This window comes from Sorex fumeus, unplaced genomic scaffold (assembly GCF_029834395.1).
Source record: "Sorex fumeus unplaced genomic scaffold, SorFum_2.1 ptg000122l, whole genome shotgun sequence".
Classification (NCBI taxonomy): Eukaryota; Metazoa; Chordata; class Mammalia; order Eulipotyphla; family Soricidae; genus Sorex; species Sorex fumeus.
The window spans coordinates 43,683,257-43,703,119 of NW_026606179.1; the positions used below are offsets into that span (position 1 = coordinate 43,683,257).

A 19,863-nucleotide genomic window follows, 5' to 3' on the forward strand; every position below is an offset into this window, starting at 1 on the left:
ATGGTCTTTCTATAAATACATGAAATCTAGACATTTCAATTGCCATTTGACATCTCAAGTGTCTTTCAAGAAAGGATATTAGGAGTTCTGAGCATGAACTCTGCTATCATGAACCTTCACGTGACCATAATTTTCACTGATTACAGTAAGGATGCAGACCAATTCTTTAAATGCAGAGATGAGGAATTGCCAATCATGCCAATGATGACCTCTCTCAATAAAAGGAGATTCAGGGTTGACAGAAAATAGAACAGTGGTGGGAGGAGCTTTAAAAAGTACCTTCTTATGTAGCAATATTCAGAATTTCATGTATTTTTTGTGCTCTTCTAATTTTTATCCTTTCTATTGAGCACTGTATATTACTTTATCATTTCATCCTTATTATTAGAAATTGAGGGACAGGCGAGATAGTATAGTGGATAAGGGTCATGCCTTGCATATCGGTGATCAGAATTCCATACTTAGCAAACCATATGGTCACCCAAGAACAGAAGTGGTCCCTGAGGAAGCTAGGAGGAAGCCCTGAGGATTGTCTGGTATGGCCCAAGTCAAGAAAGAACTGATGCCATTCATATAAATGATTCCAATTCTCAATTTCTATCATCATAAAATGAGACTAATAAGCATTTTACCTTGTCAAAAAGTACGATAATAATAACCTGACCATAGTACATGACACATGAAAAACCTATTAAGTGCTAGATTTCTCTGAGGATGATGGTATTTGATTGTATGCTTGTGTGATATTTATTGGTTGGAATCACTCATTGTAAAGTTAAACAAGGTCTGTTGAAAATATGTAAACCCAAGAAATAAAAGAGCAGGAATAACTTTATCAAAGCCATTTGTAATATGATAAAGTTATGTGTACTTTGAAACTTTAATTGAATGTTGAGCCTCATTTAGCAAATGCTGAGCACTAGAGGTAAGCACTGAGAATTAACAGATAAATAAGGTGTGACTGGCTAATTCTTAAGGACAGCAAATGCATTTACATTGAAATAGCTTGTTGTTTTATGGTACACCAGTAATAAAAGGACACTGTTTTGATGTGCAATCAAGGGGACAAAAGCATTTTACACCAAAAATAGTCATTCATTAATACATTGCCTGCTCACATGTTCTAACCCAGTTTCAACAATGGACGAACTGCAAAGTTCAGTATCATGTCCCCTACAGGTGATCAAACCTATTTCCTATTTGACCTGTGAACAAACTTTCTTCACCCTTGCTCCCAACCTCTTCTCCTGCTTCATGTCCACACATGTTCAATTCAATTTCAGAGAGTTGCTTTTGGAAGACAATTAGACCCTCTCCCATACATTTTATCATTAATTATATCATCTATAATTTAACCCTGCTTTTGCACTCTCAAAAATCATATCCTTATCTGCATACTCAGTAGACCATCCCAAATTTGTCCTTACCTTGAGGCCCATTTATAAAGCCCTTGAATTAGATATATTCCACTTCAAATACACAAAATAGAACTGGGACATTTGATAGATGGATAAAAATGCCATTTCTTCATTTGCACATGCTCTTTAATCTATACAATACTACGTTTTTATCTGCAATACTCAGTCAAATCTGATTGTCCTTTATCAAAAGCAAGGTTGTATAATGCATTGTGTCAAGTCAGGAAGTAGAAATATAAGGAAAAATAATGGCTTGGTTGAAATGATTCCCATAAATATTTGAACATCAGATAAGGATGCCAATCTTCCTTTGTTGGGATGCAAAATAGGGGATTTATTTTGCCTTATGAGTATAATAATGTTTGATAATACTGCTAAGCCTACACAAGCATCTTTGTTTCTCTCAGAATGCAAACATTTTATTAAGTTTAATTCCCTAGAGGGGACATAGACTTTACCAATCAGAAAACCAAGAACAACAGGAATAAAAATCACCCAAAACTTTGAAAATCCAAGATCAGCACTTTCCAATTACTTTTTCCTCCAAGATACTTATGCTATTTTTACCACTCCAGATCAGTATTTTTACCAGCCTAAACATTTTAAATACTTTATTTTAAAAGAGCTTAGAAGTTTTATTCTATTTGAATAGCCAGGATCCACAGATCACACTGCTAATATCTCAGTCGAATCAGCTTGCCACATTAGTATTTATATCTTGAAATGTGGAATAGAGGCCAGGAGATAGCGTGGTAGCTAATGCATTTGCCCTGCAAGCCACAGACCTTGGTTCAATCTCTAGCACCACATATTGTTCCCTGAATACTTCCAGAAGTACGGAGCATGGAGCCAGAAGTAAGCCCCGAATACATCAGGCGTGCCCCCAAATCAAAACCAAACCAGAGACACCAAAGAAAAAAGATGAAGAACAAATATACATTTGTCTGAGGAAAAACGTCAGTGTGGTGGCAATAGAAAGATGTGGATGGGAGGTGGCTAATGTTATGCATTTAGTCAAGTTACTTCACTAGTAAAGAAGGTCAGTGTGTTTATCCATGATTAACAGACAGACTTGTCTGCAAAACCTCCTTCAGTGAAGGGCAATGGTCAGGTGAGAAGATTCAGCAGTAGACAGTCCCCAGAAATCTACTCCTCAGAGTTAACCTCATTTTTGGAAAGCGTCTTCTATCTAGTTATTGGGAAATTAAGCAAACAGAGGACTAAAGGTCTTACTATTTTGGCAGAATGCAGGCCTCCTCTGATGATAGTAGTAATTCCAGAGAGTCATGCTGGGTTGGAACAAGGTTTGGCTGAGACCCCACTGCACTTTGATTTCTTCCTCTGTCCATCCCGCTTCTCTCCCCTTGCATTTACAAGTGTTCTGCCCGATCAGATATTTTGTCCTTGAAGTTACATATACTTCTGAGAAAAAAAATCTGTAGCACATATGTTTAATGGGAATAAGATGTGTCATTCACTTATCGTCATAAATTATGACACCTATTTGAACATAGGTTTCATATTGAATATGAATATGAATTCATATATGAATTATACTATATATTAAATATATAACATAGAGATATTTAATTTGGGCCAGAGCAATAGCACAGTGGGTAGGGTTTTTGCCTTGCACACAGCTGACCCAGGTTAGACTCCTCTGCCCCTCTCGGAGAGCCCAGCAAGCTACCAAGAGTATCCCACCCACCCACAGGGCAAAGCTTGGTAAGCCTACCATGACGTATTTGATATGCCAAAAACAGTAACAAGTCTCACAATGGAGATGTTACTGGTGCCCACTTCTAAATCAATGAACAACAGGAGGACATTGCTACAGTACAGTGCATTTTACACCAAAGGTTTAAAATTCATATATATATATATAAATAATTATGAGTTTTAGTATCACCGACTATGTGCTATTTGCATATTTGCAAACATGAAATATAATTTGTTTAATATACCACAGTAAGTCTATTCCACATGAAATTATATTCCATGCCACCTCATGCTTTTAGATGGAACAATAAATGGTGCCAGGGTTAGAGACTTTGCCAAGACATTGAAAAATGCAGAGTAGAGTTTGGCTAACACAGTCACCAGCCTCAATTCAAATGACATTGGTTATATTCATCACTGAGGCAGGTATAAGAAGATTAACAGGGTTAAATAACAAATTCATAAAAGAAATAAGTTCTCCCACTCAAAGGAGGATGTCATCATGTTACTTTTCAGTAAATCCCTTCCTGTTTAGATGGTAGTTATGGAGATTTTCCCAAAAGCTACATTAAATGAAACCAATTCCTTCTGGCAGTCTTCACATGCTTACAAACCATCATAGGTCCCTTGAGAACAAAGGTTTTAGATCTGCCAGGCCTATCTGATAATGCCAGTTCTTATCACTTGTCAATGAATTCTAATATCAAATTTTTACCATTATTGTTGGTTCCAAAGTATTTTTAAGTTCTAATCTATGGGTGTTTCTGAAACAGAATATGATCTTGGATTGGATATTCAATTACTGGATTCGTTTGCATATAATACTTATTGGAAAACTCAATGTTCCTGTGAGCCCAATGTATAGGTTGACAGACTTCACTGTAGGTACTTGAAGCTTTGCATGCATTTTTGCTGGTCACAATATTCACCCCTGTCATTGGAAGGCAAAAGATAACAAGGGTGGCTGTGTTCCAAAAAAAACTCTATGCAAAAAATATATAATGCATCAGAGTTTGTGTACAGGCGACAGGTATTTGGTTCCTGGCTTTGTGTCATGAATGTCAAAGTTTTCCCAAGATCCGTGGGCTCTCCCTTAAGTGAGTTCTATAAAAGGAAAATGAAGTGGGGGGATACTCGTACAGTAATAAAAGACACATATTCTATTAGGAGCAAGTATAGTGAATTTGTAGAATGCAATGTATTGGAGTCTAGAGTATAGATCCGAAGTGATGGCTGAGTACCCTCTCTTATACCTCATGCTTTAGATAGTCTGCAAAATGACACATAGGTGAAAGAGCAAATGCACTATTTGGAGAAATATGTTCTTAGAGAAGCTATTGCACCTTAGCAAGTGGACTTAGCAAGTTGTAAAATCCTAGTGCACAGAAACTCGTGTTGAAATGTGTCATGCCACAATGATTTTATTCCTAATTAAACTCATAGAGCATAGTGAGGTAGAAGCTGCAACTGGAGAAAGAAATTTTTTTTCTCAAATTTAGCAGACAGAAGTATACTTTTATATTGTAAAATGTTTTGCTAAATATTGTTTGCAGCCTCTATATGTAGACGTTATAGGAGGATACAATTTCGAACCAACCTCAAGTGAAGATGCTATTTAGAGCTACATATAATGAAATAAACTCCTTAGTTATGAATCAGTTATTATATTTCACTGAACTCCAACTGTTTCTTTCTCACTGCTTAATTTCATTCCAGCTTTTCTTATTATGCCTAAAGAAACCATTTTAACATTTTCTCGCATGCTCTTTGAGTATCAAAAATTCCATCTACAAGTTTTCAGCTTTTTGCCTCTAATTGCTCTACTGGTTGCTTTAACTGCTTTAATAAATAATATTATCTGAGTTCTGTTAGTCCCAGAATGCTAAGGTCCTCACATCACATATTATTTATTATTCCTCTAAGGATAAAAAAAGAAGGGTTTTTTTTCTACCCAAGGCACTTCTTTATAGGAATAGTGAGAGAGCAAGAGAAAGAAAAATGATAATACTCAATACAGCTCTCAAATTAATACCATGTTCCTTACAAAGTCAGATATTTCCACGTTAGCCTTATTGGCTTTATATGGTTGTTACTATTCAAATTTCATTAAGAAACATCTTCCCTTGTGTGACCCTAAAACACCACAATCTCATTTTATCATTTGAAGATAATATGCATTAAAGGTGAATTAGACAAATATGAAAGGCTTGTGTTTCCCATAGCTATTCAAGCTAACCTCCTTACTTTGGTAGAGCCTTCATATTTCCTTCAGGCAAAGATCCTGTCATTATAAAAATTTTCTCAGGAAATAGGGGTTTCACTGACATTCACTGGATAACTAAATAAAGTATGCACACAATAACAATAACAATACACAATAAGATATACATACTACGGACTCCATGTGAGTGTACATTGTATACATAAAAAGTGTGACAAGATGGCTTTGCTAGCAAAGGAATATACTATTTTTTTAAAAAAATGAGTATATTGCTGAATGAACTAAATAAATTAGCAGATACAATGTTTTTTTCTTTAAATAATTATTTTGAAGTGTTGGCACTTTTGAATTGAAAGACAATCAAACTTTCTTTGAGCTGAAACTATGTGGGAATCAAATTACCAGGGATGGTTATTTAAAAAAGATTAGGGGACAGACAAATAGTACAGAGGTTAAGACACTCACCTTGCATATGGCAGACCCTAGTTCAATTTCTGGTACCTGAACAAAGAGCCAGTAGTAAATCCTGAGCACCATCAGATTTAGCCCCAAAACAAACCTTGAAATTTAATTGAAAAAAAAGTAAAAATACCAAAGACTCAGTCCTTATTAAGTACTTGAAAACTACTGGTGGGAAGGCAGAGAGGGATAGCCTCTCTAATTTCTAAAACAAATTAGAAAAGAATTAGAAGTAGAAGTATTTTATGATCCATTATTCTTATGAGGTTGAATAATATTTATGTCACTGTCACTGTCCTCCTGTTGTTCATCGATTTGCTCAAGTGGGTCCAGTAGCATCTCCATTGGAGACTTTGTTGTTACTGTGTTTGGCATATTGAATACATCACGGGAAGCTTGCCAGGCTCTGCCGTGTGGGCGAGATACTCTGGGTAGCTTGCTGGGCTCTCTGAGAGGGGCGGAGGAATCGAACTCGGGTCCGCCATGTTGGCTGCGTGCAAGGCAAATGCTCTACCGCAGTGCTATCGCTGAGTGAATATATGTATATATATATATATATGTGTGTGTATATATATATATATATATATATTTGATTTTGGGGTCATACCTGGTGATGTGCAGAGAATACTCCTGGCTCATGCACTCAGGAATTACTCCTGGCAGTGCTCGAGGGACCATATGGGATGCTGGGAATCGAACCTAGGTCGACCGCGTGCAAGGCAAATGCCCTACCCACTGTGCTGTCACTCCAGCACCTATGAGTGAACATATTTTTATCTAACACAAGTGACATCAGGATTTTGAGGCTATGCTGTCACTTTCATATTCGTTGCAGCATTGTTTATACTAGCCAAGATGTGGAAACCACCTCAGTATCTATCAAAAGATGAATGAAGAAAAAAAGTGCTACAGATGGATAAAATGAAATATCACCCAACTTTTAATAAAAGGAAATTCTGAATTTTGTTATAGTATAGTTGGACCTCAAGGACATTGTGCTAAGCCACTCATAGAAGGACAAATACTAATTCTACTTACATAACTGATCGAAAAGTGCTAAAGTGACAGAAGCAGAGAGTCGAATGATAGTTGCCAGAGGCTGGGGAAGAAATGAGGTGTTGCCAACTGATGGTTTTAGAGTTTCAGTTATGCAAGATTAAGACCATCTAGATATATGTGGTACAACACAATGCCTAGAGCTAACAATACTGGATCGATCTTATGTACACTAAAAATCTGTGAAGAGCGTAGATCTCATGTTAAGTATTCTTAGCACAATTGGAAAATAAAAAGGAGAGAGAGAGAGAAAGAGGGAGAGAGAATTGGTATACAGTCTACCCTCCAAATTAATGCCAGGTCCTTTACAATATGAAATATTTTCACTTTTAGCCTCATCAGTTGCCAGGGCTATACAGTGTGTTTTCAGGAAAGGAACTCATTAACAGGAAGCCTCTAACTGAGGTGAATTATCAAATGCCAGAATACAAGTAGAGGAGAAAATGCAGTGCTCTTGTCTTGAGTGGGTACTTATATTTAAGAGAGGAATTAGGACAACAGAGCATCATGGCCACTGTGGTCATGTGTCAAACTTCTCTGCCTACTGAACACTCATTGTCATCACTGTACATTTAGCAGTTTTGCAGTCTTACTCAAGGTGAATTCTCTGACACAGGAAATAGCCATCTAAGAAAGTCATAGTCATCTTAAAGCTCAGGTGACACCAAATATACAGTTGAAATAAATTTAGGACCATTGAACTTTCACATGAAAGTGCTGAATTATATGGAAGACTTACATGGAGCTAGGAAATTTTACCTTAAATCTAAATAATCTGCAGTCTATAAACCTATAACACCATCACAGAATGTCTGCCCCAGAGTATGGGCTCAGTAAACATCAGCTGTCATCATCCCATTCCTCATGCCAGATGCCAGAAAGTAGCAGCGCATGCACGGGCAGGGTGAGCAAAGGTACACAGAAATGAGGCTTAAGTTCTTAAGGCATCACACTCTCTGCTCTATCACTATGCATAGAAAACCCATCCTTCCAGACCAACTGCTTCCTTCCCTCTAAAAGTGGGATCTTACTATTTCACAGTGCTTTGTGACAATAAAGTAATAAAGTTGAATAATTCAAAACTAGAAGTTAGTACAAAGTTAGACTCACCTAAATAACACTCCACCCCTCACCCCCTCTCTTTACCTCTCTGATGACAATTTGGGCCAGAGCCAATAGTAACAAACCCATGCAATGGGGCTGAATTTCATTAGCAAGGAACACTACCCACACTCTGGTTGATTTCACAGAACCTGGTATAGGTTTCCTTCTCTTCCTAATCTGCACCCTGTGTTGAATGAGACCATTTAGAGAATGAATAGTTTATTCTCTGCATCAAAATTAGTCCTGCTAAGCAATCACCACATGGAGAGATGCAGTTGGAGTCACAGAGCTCACAGGGAAAGAAAGGGAACATGGCATCCAGCGAGCTGGCATTTTATTCTTTGGAAAACCTAGATAAGCCCTCTTAATTCTATCTGTCATACTAGGTAAATTGGTCATTTTAATCTCAGTTTCCTCATCTGTTCACTGAGGGGAAAGAAACTTCAGTGTGTTATCTAAAAGATGTGCTAGAGGATGAAATCCTTTTATTTAGCACATTTCTCCATATACTAAGTTAGGTAACAATATCACAGCAGTACATGAGGCAAATTCGACTAATTGAGGTTAAATAAACTATTTAGGATGCAAATGCTCTTGAAGGAAAAAACAAATCTGCATACAGTCAGCAACATTAATAGAAGAATCTCTGCTAAAATAAGTTGCGGATTTCATTTTCCATTTAAGGTCATTTGTTGATAATGGCTTATATATTAACTGGTAGAATGCCAATAGCTAACACATATTTTATTTATAAATGCATTAAATTATCTTATTTTCCCTATTCATTAATTGATCCATAATCTGTACAGTATCTCCCTGTACAGATGAGGAAACTAAATCTAGACCAGCTGAGAAGAGCAGTGGTGGATTTGAATTTGGGCTAAGCAAAATTCACAAATGATATTTTTTTAAATAATATGCAAAACTTAATTCTATATTAATGAAAGGCAGAGGGTATTACAGTGAGCAGCAGAGGCTGAATTCCTCCTGCTGAATGGGAGAGTTGCCTTTGAGTCTTGTCTCTATGTGACTATTTTGCCTTGTAGGGAAGATACAGTGATAGATACTGGCACAGTATCTATAGACAGATATAGATACAGGGCTAAGAATAGTAAAATACATAAATTTTCTGCTTGACAATGTCTTCTAAAAGAAGTTCACCAAGCAATAAATGACTACATGGTTTGATATGGCAGATGCCACAATAATGACCTGTTTCTTGCTGGGTGAGAAAGTAAACATTGCCTTAGAAGATGGATATATGCTTGTCAGCCTATAAAATCCACCAGTCCTAAAGAAACATCATGCATGGCTATTTGCTGCTCAGTAATTCCCTGAGTGGCATGTCCTCCAGTTCTGTTTAAAAAGGTTAAATGCCTCTAAATCTGTCTGCTAGACTCATAGGGAAGTATGCCTTGCACTGGCTAGTCAGGAAATTTAATTTTCTACTTAAATTAGCCAATTGTGCATAGAGAGAGAGAGAGACGCTGTTCTCCACAACCCTATGGGGGGTATAAAACAGCCACTGCAGACATGTAGAACAGAGATAAAAAATGCAGTTGGTGATCCTAACATTTTCTTCCCCCTGAAGCCTATCCCATCTAATCAAACTTGTGGGGGACCACCTTCTTAAAGCATGTCAGATTCCTTCTGTAAATGCTGAGAAACAGAAGTAGTCAGTTCTTCTTTGGGTTGATGTTGATGCCAAGGAACTAGTACTTGCCTGACAGCAATCAGAAACACAGAAAAGCCTGTGTCATCAGATGATACTTTATCTGTTCATCTCCTTCAGGGAACATTCCTGAAAACCCTCCTTAGCTTTGCCTAAAATGAAATGCTTCTGCTGCATATACAGAGCAGCTGTAGGCTTCCTCTATCTTTACTTTCATCCAGTGGCAAGAAGAAAAGCAACAATAGCAGTGATAATAACCAACAAGAAGGATCATTATCACTTGATCCCTTGTGAGCTGGAACAATCAGTAAATCTCCACTTTCACTTAGCAAACTGTAGATGCTGAAATCACGTGGGAGACGAAGAAGCTTGGTTTTTACTAAGTTCTGCCAATTTGACATTACTGGCACTTTGGTAAGAAATGTTCTTCAAATCTCATCTCTAGCTGCTTAAGAACATGTCTGTATAGAAGTTTATCCGCAGTGGTAGGATTCCATATTTGGGGTTTATCAATGATTACCTTGATATCTGAACGCTCACTTTCGTAAAAGTCTGTAAGGTGCCATACTCCTCAGCTGCCCCTTGCTGACATGAGTGGAAATCTTATCAAACCAAGTGTGAAAACTGGTCCTATTAGTGGTCCCATGTAGGACGAACCCAACTACCTACTTGCCAATTCTCTTATTCTTGGAGATCTAAGAAACTGCCTGTTTTAGAGAAGTTGAAAGCAAATCTGCTCATTACTTCAATAGCTATCATTTCATTCACGTATTCTATAGTTGGGTTGGAGCGATAGCACAGCGGTAGGGCGCACACCTTGCGTGCAGCCAGCACGAACCAGACGGGTTCGATTCCTCCGCCCCTCTTGGAGAGCCCGGCAAGCTACCGAGAGTTTCTTGCCTGTACGGCAAAGCCTGGCAAGCTACCTGTGACATATTCAATATGCCAAACACAGTAACAAGTCTCACGATGAAGACGTTACTGGGCCCGTTCGAGCAAAATTGATGAACAACCAGAGGATAGTGGCAGTGACATTCTATTTTCACCTCCACCGCTAGTGACATCTGGATTTCAGTATGATTCTGTTTTGCAAGTCATGATTTAGTAAGTAAAGGGATGCCCATAAAATCTTTCCAGGCATTTCCTGCCAGGTATTTAACACTTGATGATTTGCTAGATTTAAACCTCTTAGACAAGTACACTGTATTCTATCTGTCTATGGCTTCTTAAATTCCTTTGGAGCTGAAATTGGACATCTGACCACCCCTTACATCCTCAGGTAGTACAGTTTTATCTCCTCAAAGGGTGGATTATTTATTTTTTATTATTGTTTTTTAATTTGGGGGTCACACCTGGTGTTGCAAGGGGATAACTTCTGGCTCATGCACTCAGGAATTACTCCTGGAAATGCTGGGGAGGACCACATGGGATGCTGGGAATCTAACTGTCATTGGCTGCATGCAATGCAAACTCCCTACCTGCTGTGCTATTGCTACAGCCCCAAGGGTAGATTCTTTAGAAGAAAAACACTGGGTAGGGGTGGTGATTCTTTTTTTTTTTAATTTTTATTAGTGAAACACCATGAGGTATAGTTGTAGATTTACAAATTTTTGTGCTTGGGTTTCGGGGGTGGTGATTCTTATAAGAAACACTATTATCCTGAATACAGAAATTGCTTATGTGAAAAAACATTTTGGATATGGGCAAACATTCATTTTGGGGGTAAAGGAGGTAAAGGTTGTATACCAGGCAGTGCTGGGGACACACTCCTGGAGGTGCTGGTGAATGTATCAGGGACAATCTGTGTTGTGAAAAAAAGTGCATGCAGAACTAAGGATCAAATCCAGGGGTGTGTACATGCAATGCACAGGCTCTACCACTCAGATCATACCTCCAACCTTTGAAAATAATCCCAAATTCTAATTATCTGGGATACTGACATACGTAGGTTTTACTTGTAGACTCAAGAATTATAGCACCCTTGTAATTAATGGGAATTATGTACATAAAGTAATAATTAAATAAAACCTCTGAGAAAATGCCCATGTCTAGAGTTTTCCTGAGTAATGTAATTAGAAGAATCCCTGTTAACTTAGAAATTCAACGATTTGGGAGTGAGCTGACATCAGACTCATAGATTAACTGTACAATTCTTTACTACGCCATTCCTCTATCTAGTTTTCTTTGCTCTTGCTTGAAACAAACATTTCTAAGCCAATATTTGAAATCCACATTCAAACACATCATTAGCCAGCACTTCACCCTTGGAGACCAGTGTGCAAGTTATAGATTTTCAGTGTTTTACAGGAAGAAAGCTATTTAGGTTGAGCACCTGTACTGCTGTTTGGGTGACTGGAAAAATGAGAAAAGATGTATACAGTTCAGACAGAAATAAAAAACCAAAAAAGAATTGAGCCTTATTTTTTAAAAAGGCTGGGGAAGAACTTTTATAAAGGATAATTTCTTCTCTCAGGGTGGGGGGAACTCCAAGCAGAGAAAGCATAAACCAAGGGCATTTTTTTCACCTGGCAGAGAAAGATTTTTGTCTAAAAGGTTCCATTCAGATATGCTGACCCATCTGAAATGCACAGGAAGTGATAGGTAGATAATTCCAAAACAAATAAGAAATAAGAGAGGGGGTTCATAATGCATTGAGACAGTGGTCTCGTGATTCTAAATTTATATCTATAATTCACTGTGACTGTCAAAGAAAGGAAAACAATAGCACTTTCCCAATGATAGAAAAAAATACTGGCACAAACAAGCAAACACACACACACACACACACACACACACACACAATCCACTCAAAGCATCTACAAAATATTTTGTGATTTTTTGCATTTTCAAGTCCCTGAAATCTGCAATAGTGTTATTCACCTTGATAAACCTGGTCTGGGACCACTGTACATTGATCTTACTAGATATAAGCACACAGGCCCTTGCCTCTCACATACATGTATATGTGCATGTGCGCAGAGTATGTATTGGCCCCAATTCCTCGGCCATGTGAGCAGAATGCCAGGGGAAGCCACAGAATAGCTACCCATGTGCCCGGCACACCCATCTGCTTGTCATTGCATGCAGGCAGTATTCTTCATAAAAGAGAAATACCTGATAGGACTAGAAGTGACATCAGGGTCACGCGCAGTCACTTGCCCAATGACGGAGTTGAGAGCAGCGTTTTCATGGACTTCCAGGAGATATGTTGGTGACGAGAAGACCGGAGGCTCATCAGCATCCTCAACAACGATTTTGACGGTGGCCGTGTCTTTAAAGGGTCCCCTGCTGCTGAAGCGTGGGTCAATATGGACATTGGCTGCTTCCACCTTCAGCGTATAGGATTTTTTGGTCTCAAAGTCCAGAGGCTGTTAAGAAATGACAAAGATGAATGTTTCCCACTAATGACCACAGCAGCAAGAACAAATGAGTATAATGCTGATGGATGATACTTATGTGCATTTAAGCCCATTTGCGAGTCTTAATGGGATCACCCCCATTTCTCCAGATCCAACCCTGTAAATTTTACAGGCATTTATTGATATCTGTTTATTATACAGGCACAGTGACTCTAATTTCCTATTGTTTTGTTTTGTTCATTTCACTAGGAATTCACAAAATATTCACAGTCATGAATTGTGCCATCAAAATTTCACTTCAGAATCATAATAAAATTTTACTAGTGATTGCCTGACCTGCATATCAATCAGCCCGTTAATCGGGCCTCTGCTGGTGGGAGATAAGGCAGCATCGAACACAATCTCTATCCGGGAAGAATATTTTATCATTTTTGCAACAGTGTGAGAAATGCAAAGAGCTACAAAATAATCATTGTTTAGTCCAAGAAGACATAATAAAGCATAATTTAGCACTAATTTCAACAAAGAGTGTTTTCTTATTTCACTAACAGAGCATGGCTGTTCTGCTGATCATATGGCTAAGGCAATGTTTATTATTTTGAGGGCATTCCTAGGTTTCTATTAGGAAGTGTGTCTTTTGAAGCAAGTGGGGATATGAAGAAATATGTACACAGATAGCAATCTACTTGTTTTTCTATTTAGAAGAAGAAAGGGAGAGTCATATATATATATGTATATATACATATATATATATATATAGAGAGAGAGAGAGAGAGAGAGAGAGAGATAACCAGCAAGGGCTAAGCCTCCACCAACCACTTAAAAGCCTTTGAAATGACCTCATTGCACCATTACTGGGAATATTTATGACATATTAATACTCTATTCCTTAAATCCCCCAGAGACTTAGGTAAATAGAGCCTGGTAAAAGAACAGTCCCCTAAAATAATCAGAAGCCCATCTGCATCAAATTCGAGTTCCATTGACAACATTCATAATGTTGTAAATTCCATGGATATAAGTCTGTCAAGGTTGAAATAGACATTTAGGTTTGCATTACAATTTCATTTAAAAAAATTTTTCATCTGCAATGCAGATCTAAAGCATGAAGAAGCTGGAATACAAGCTGGTATTAGTGAACTCTTTCAAAACTCCCGTACATGCTTAAATACAGATTCTTATTTCAAAAAATTTACATTGACTTTTATGTTTGAATTCCATCCTGATGGGACTTGGTTGTTTTGGAAATATATTCTAGCAAACAAGGCAGATACTCACTTCCTTGTCTATTCTGAAATTACTAGGCACATGTACCCATGAATAGATGCTTCGCCATCAGCATTTTCACAATTTGCCAATCACCCCTACTGTAACAATTTTTCCATTTCAAATCCCTCGCACAGGCTATTAAATTGAATAGATTATCTCCTGCTTGATTCTTAGCTCTGTATAATGACAATGTGCTCAAACACATCCGGTGTCCCTAGGATTTTGTTAGAATAAAAGAAGATCCATAAACTATAGAAATATGATGTCCTGTACATTATTTTTGTCATGAATAAAATGCCAGTGTTTCTTGGTTTTAAAATGTATAGTACAAGCCTTCAAGTTTATGAATAACAGGGAATAAAAATACAGCAAATGGCTAATTGCTTCAGTTTATAAAAGCACCTTATGGTAACAGAGGATAGCAGTTAATAATAACAATAAAAATGACATTAGGAATCATTAGCCAAAGAAAATGTAGCTCAGGGTTATTCAATAATTGACTTCGATATAATTAGGCTGTACTCTATTTCAAACATAGGGTTTTTAAATACTTTGCAACTCTTAATCCCAAATTCAAGGCAGGTATAAAGGTACCTCTCCTCCCGGAGAGTCCAGCAAGCTACCGAGAGTATCCCACCCGCACTGCAGAGCCTAGCAAGCTACCCATGGCATACTCAATATGCCAAAAACAGTAATAATAATGGGTCTCGTTCTCCTGACCCTGAAAGAGCCTCCAATATGGCAGCGTTGGGAAAGATGAATAAGGAGAGGCTGCTAAAATCTCAGGGCTGGAATGAATGGAGATGTTACTGGCACCCGCTCGAGCAAATCGATGAACAATGGGATGACAGTGATAAAGTAGTGTTACTAAGCAGGTAGTTAAGGAAGTACAGCTATGTATACTCTCAAGTTTGGTTTTTAAATTTTATTTCATATACAAAAATATGTCTAAAAATCTGAGGCTCTCTTTGTCGATACCTCGCTGATGGAGGATTTTAAGAGCATGGTCATTCAAAGCAGACAGATGTTGTATAGTATGAGAGAGAAAAATCAGCTGAGACTGGAGCCCTGTCAATGTAACAAATACAAAGGTAAAAATGATTGGATCTTTTACTACTCTCAGAAAAGATGCCAAGCCAACAAAATTCCCAGGTAGACTGGTCTTTGGACTTAAAATTCTGGAATCTTCTTGGTATGGGAACGGGTATCCCTCACCCCCATACTGGAGAAAGCCCCAGTAACCAGACCCACATCACACAGCCTCCAGCAAATAAAGGGTCCAGCTTCACAGCTTCACAACTAATCTTGGAAGAGATGCCAGGCTTAGGAAACTCACAAGTACACCAGTCTTTGGGCTAAAAATATGAAGCAGGACTGGAGTGATAGCACAGTGGGTAGGGTATTTGCCTTGCACAGCTGACCCAGGTTCAATTCCCAGCATCCCATATGGTCCCCTGAGCACTGCCAGGAGTAATTCCTGAGTGCAGAGGCAGGAGTAACCACTTTGCATAGCCAGGTGTGACCCAAAAAGCAAAACAAACAAACAAAACCCTGGGGCTTCCTTAGGAGACAGGTAGGTTAAGAATAATCCTAGCTCTACAGATCCAGGTGGTCCTGGAGGAAGGGGCTGCCTATGTGAGTGCATAACACCCCCAAATTCCACAAAACTGAGAGCCCAGTAAGAGCACAGAAAATTAGACTGGCAAATAGCATAGAAATCCACTAAGCTCAATAAACAAAACAATAACACAGAAGGTTCAACTACCAACAAAAATCCCCAGAAAATTACTTTAATTAATAACACCATTGTGATATATAACAATCTTTATAATATTTATTTTGCTGAACTATTTTTTGCTAATGCAATTTATTATTTGTTGCAACAAGAAATGTTTTAAAAATAATGATAGGCTTCTTGGGACTAGAGATAATACAGTGGGTAGGACACTTGCCTTGCATGCAGCCAACCTGGGCTCCATCCCAGCATCTTATGTATCTAATATGGTGCCCCAAGAACCACCAGGAGTAATTCCTAAGTACAGAGCTAGGAGTAACCCCTGTATATTGCCAGGCATAGCCCCAAAACAAACAAACAAACAAACAAACGATTGGCTTGCAATGGTGTGATCCCAATTTATCTTATTATTCATGAACAAATTCATCTAAAATTAATTTTTACTTCTTCATAATAAAGAAAAAAAGAACAAAATTGAAAGAAATATCCATGATGACATAAAAAGGTATATTTTTATGTTTTGTTTTTGGACCACACAGGGTGTTTCGCAGGGCTGATTCCTGGGTTTGTGACCAGGAATCACTACTGGCAGTGCTTAGGGGTCAGTGGGGTCAGCTAGGGATCAAACCTGGGTAGATCAATATGTCGGGCAAGTACCCTACCTTGCATACTGTCTCTCCAACCCCATAAAGTTTATTTTCACAAAAATTTCTCATAAAATAAGGGAATACATTTTTATGAATACAGATGTCATATTAAGAAATAATTCAGGAATATAAAGAATTGCTCACATCATACACATATTAAAAAAAGTCACTGGCAAAAATGTAATGCAAATTGCCATGTATCAGCTGTACTTTAGATAGAAATATTTTCCTTCGATGGTAACTCCACACTGAGGAGCAAGAAAAAGATAAGCTTCAATGATCATAAGGTGTGGTTGGAGGAACCATTGGAAGGAAGAAACTCTGTCATTCTTGAGCCACCACTAGCCAAAATAACATAACGTTTTCTGTTCTGCCTGTCTTTTAATATCCATGAAAGCAATAAATACCTAGGGACCTTCAAACTTATTGGTGAAGATATTCCTGGGAAGAGGAGTACAGAGATAAAGAAGAATTGAAAGTATATTTCAGGATATTCGTGAAAATATATTTATCCCAAATTCCCACCCCCAATTTTCTTAGGTCACTAAGGCTTCTTTTCAGTGGGAATTTTCTATAAACCCTAGACAATAAGCTTCAGAATAATATCTGAACAGAATAGGAACCAATCACTTTCTGTTTTTGCTTAGTGGCTGACTTCCCTATGTAGCCAGAGTGCTCTGTATAAGAATGGAGCACATTCTTGCACCTTAGAGGAAAGCACTGAGGTAAACACAGAAGAAACTGAATGAGACAGATGTCAGAATAATCATGGCTATCATACGCCAGAGCTTTATTCTACGTGTGAAAGCAGGCCAAGAAAACGGAGGTGCCAAAAGGAGTCCCCATTTTTACAACGAAAGGAACCAAACTATCAACTCCATAATGCACTGTAGCACTGTCCTCCCATTGTTCATTGATTTGCTTGAGCATGCTCAGTAACGTCTCCATTGTAAGACTTGTTACTGTGTTTGGCAAATTGAATATATCACAGGTAGACTTTGCCATGTGGGCGAGATACTCTCGGTAGCTTGCTGGGCTCTCCGAGAGGGAACTCCAAGGTGATGTCAAGAAATTTACCTAACTTCCACAAATTTCAAAACTCAAGTTTCAATGAGGTATTTTGAAGATGAACAAACTCATCCTCTGCTTACCTTTCTTAGTCTTATAATGCCATCTTGGGCCTGGGTATCAGAAGTGATTTCAAAAAGTGCAGTTCCATCTCCATCAATGATGTCATAAGAAGACTGTGCATTTTCACCAATATCCTGATCATTGGCCTTCACCCTTCCAATTGCTGTGCCAAGAACCACATCTTCTGGTACTGAGAAGTGATACAGACCTTAGAAAAGAGGAAAGCCACTGAGCATCACATAGATTTCATCTATTCACTAGTTTGTTTAGTAAATATTTATTGGATAACTTCCCTTTTCTGGGCGCCTTTGTAGATGCTACAAATACAGTGAAAATTACCTATTTTGCTGTAGAATATGCCATCTATTCAATGAGTGAGTGACAAACAATTCCCAAAAGAAGCAGTAGCCTCTCTTTGAGACAACGAAACTTATTCAACCATATGTTTACCAAGTATTAACTCAGAGCAGAGTTACATCAGGGTATCAGTGAGTCTGTGTGAATGTTCTTTCCAGTTTGCTGTATAATCACACTGGCTGCCCATGGGGACATTTATTGTTGTCCGGCATAACATATTAAGCTAATTTCAGCATAGAAAGATGCAACGTGTAACAGAGTTAAAGTCACTTTTGAAGTTACCTTTATATTTAGAAACTTGTAGACCATTTTGAAAAAATCCAATTACTAAATGTCTGCTGTGCCCTGCAGCAAGCTGTTCAGATACATGAAACATTCCTCTTGTTACTAAAGTCCTCTGTGCTCCGAAGACCCAAAATCCCACCTTCAAAACTCTCTAGGCAAAATACAATTACAGTGTATGTTCATTTTCCTATGAGGGTGATAAAATGTGTTAAATTAGTGGCATTAGACTGACTGTTATTCAAACCACCTTATTTTTTTTAATTGTATAGGGGGAAACAATTGATACCCCAACCCTCGATATTACCTCCCCAGTATATCTGCCTTATGTCTATTACCTGCCTTATATCTAACTGCCAATTGTTGCATTCATTTGCCTGAGGTTGTTCTCTGTCCTCATAACCTGCTTTGTTCACTACCCATCAGGCCAGAACTACCAGAAAACTAATGTCTCCATTGGAGCAACCCTTAAAGACTCACAATTTAGTACTTAAATTCCAGTTTTCCTACCTCTGAATTCTGGTGTAATAATACTGAGCTATTTATTTTCTTTAGTTTCCTGACAGTGTTCCAGAATTCCCCTCAGGAGACAAACTTCCTGTCCCCCTTCAGTGGTAGCTGGCTTGATTATTGCTGTTTATGCCCGCTTCTTCTTCCCCTACTGGCTTTCCTTGGAATAATCGCTAAGATAAACTAGTTACACTCAAAAATCTTATCTCAGGGCCTGTTTCTGGGGGCACGACTCAGACAACTAGGGAGTTTTAGCCTCATTTTAATAGAAACAGCAGTAAAACAAGAAGCAACGAGCTATACTCCCAGAAGGAAAAATGCAAGCTGAAGAACATTACCTAACTTTAGTTTGAACCCAATTACTGAGTCTTAACTCAGCTCATAAACTCTGGCTCCTTTTATTCAATATACAAAAGTCTTTGTAGGAGCCAGAGAGATACTATATAGAGTAAGGTACTCGCCTTGCATGCAGCAAACCCAGATTTATTCTCCAGTTCTCCATATGGCAAACCAAGTCATGCCAAGAGTGATCTTTGAACACAGATCCAGGACTGAGCCCTGAGCACAGCTAGGTGGGACCCAAAACCGAAAAATAGGACAAGATTTTTTCCACATGGATTTTAGTTCGAGTGCTAAAGCACTTACTTAATTATGAAATTAAAATACCTTTTTGAATCATGAAGTTATAGAACTAGAAGTTATAAAACATTTTGTTAAGCAAAAGTATTTTCCAAGTTGTTTTGCTACTAGGTAGGTACTGAAAATGATCATTTGCTGCCCATGTCTCCCATTTCTCTTATAATTGGGATAATGACTCCATTATCTTCATACTTTTAGTTCCAGGTAAGGTTCAAGATGATTCCTTTAGATATTCTTATTAAGTAAATAAGCCAGCAAGGGGCTTCCCTTGCTGTCTGCCTTACA

At 38.1% G+C, this 19,863-nt stretch overlaps 1 protein-coding gene across 6 annotated transcripts in view; it reads right to left on the bottom strand.

The window, feature by feature from the left end:
- The window catches only part of CDH8 (cadherin 8), a 431,289-nt gene that overhangs the window by 158,915 nt on the left and 252,511 nt on the right, over positions 1-19,863 (bottom strand). For all 6 annotated transcript variants that reach the window (XM_056135708.1, XM_056135711.1, XM_056135709.1 and 3 more), the window contains 2 exons: positions 17,811-17,998; positions 12,764-13,017 (listed from right to left, as the gene is read on the bottom strand). In XM_056135708.1, the coding sequence (XP_055991683.1) occupies positions 12,764-13,017; positions 17,811-17,998 (442 nt within the window). The remainder of the gene's footprint in view (positions 1-12,763; positions 13,018-17,810; positions 17,999-19,863) is intronic.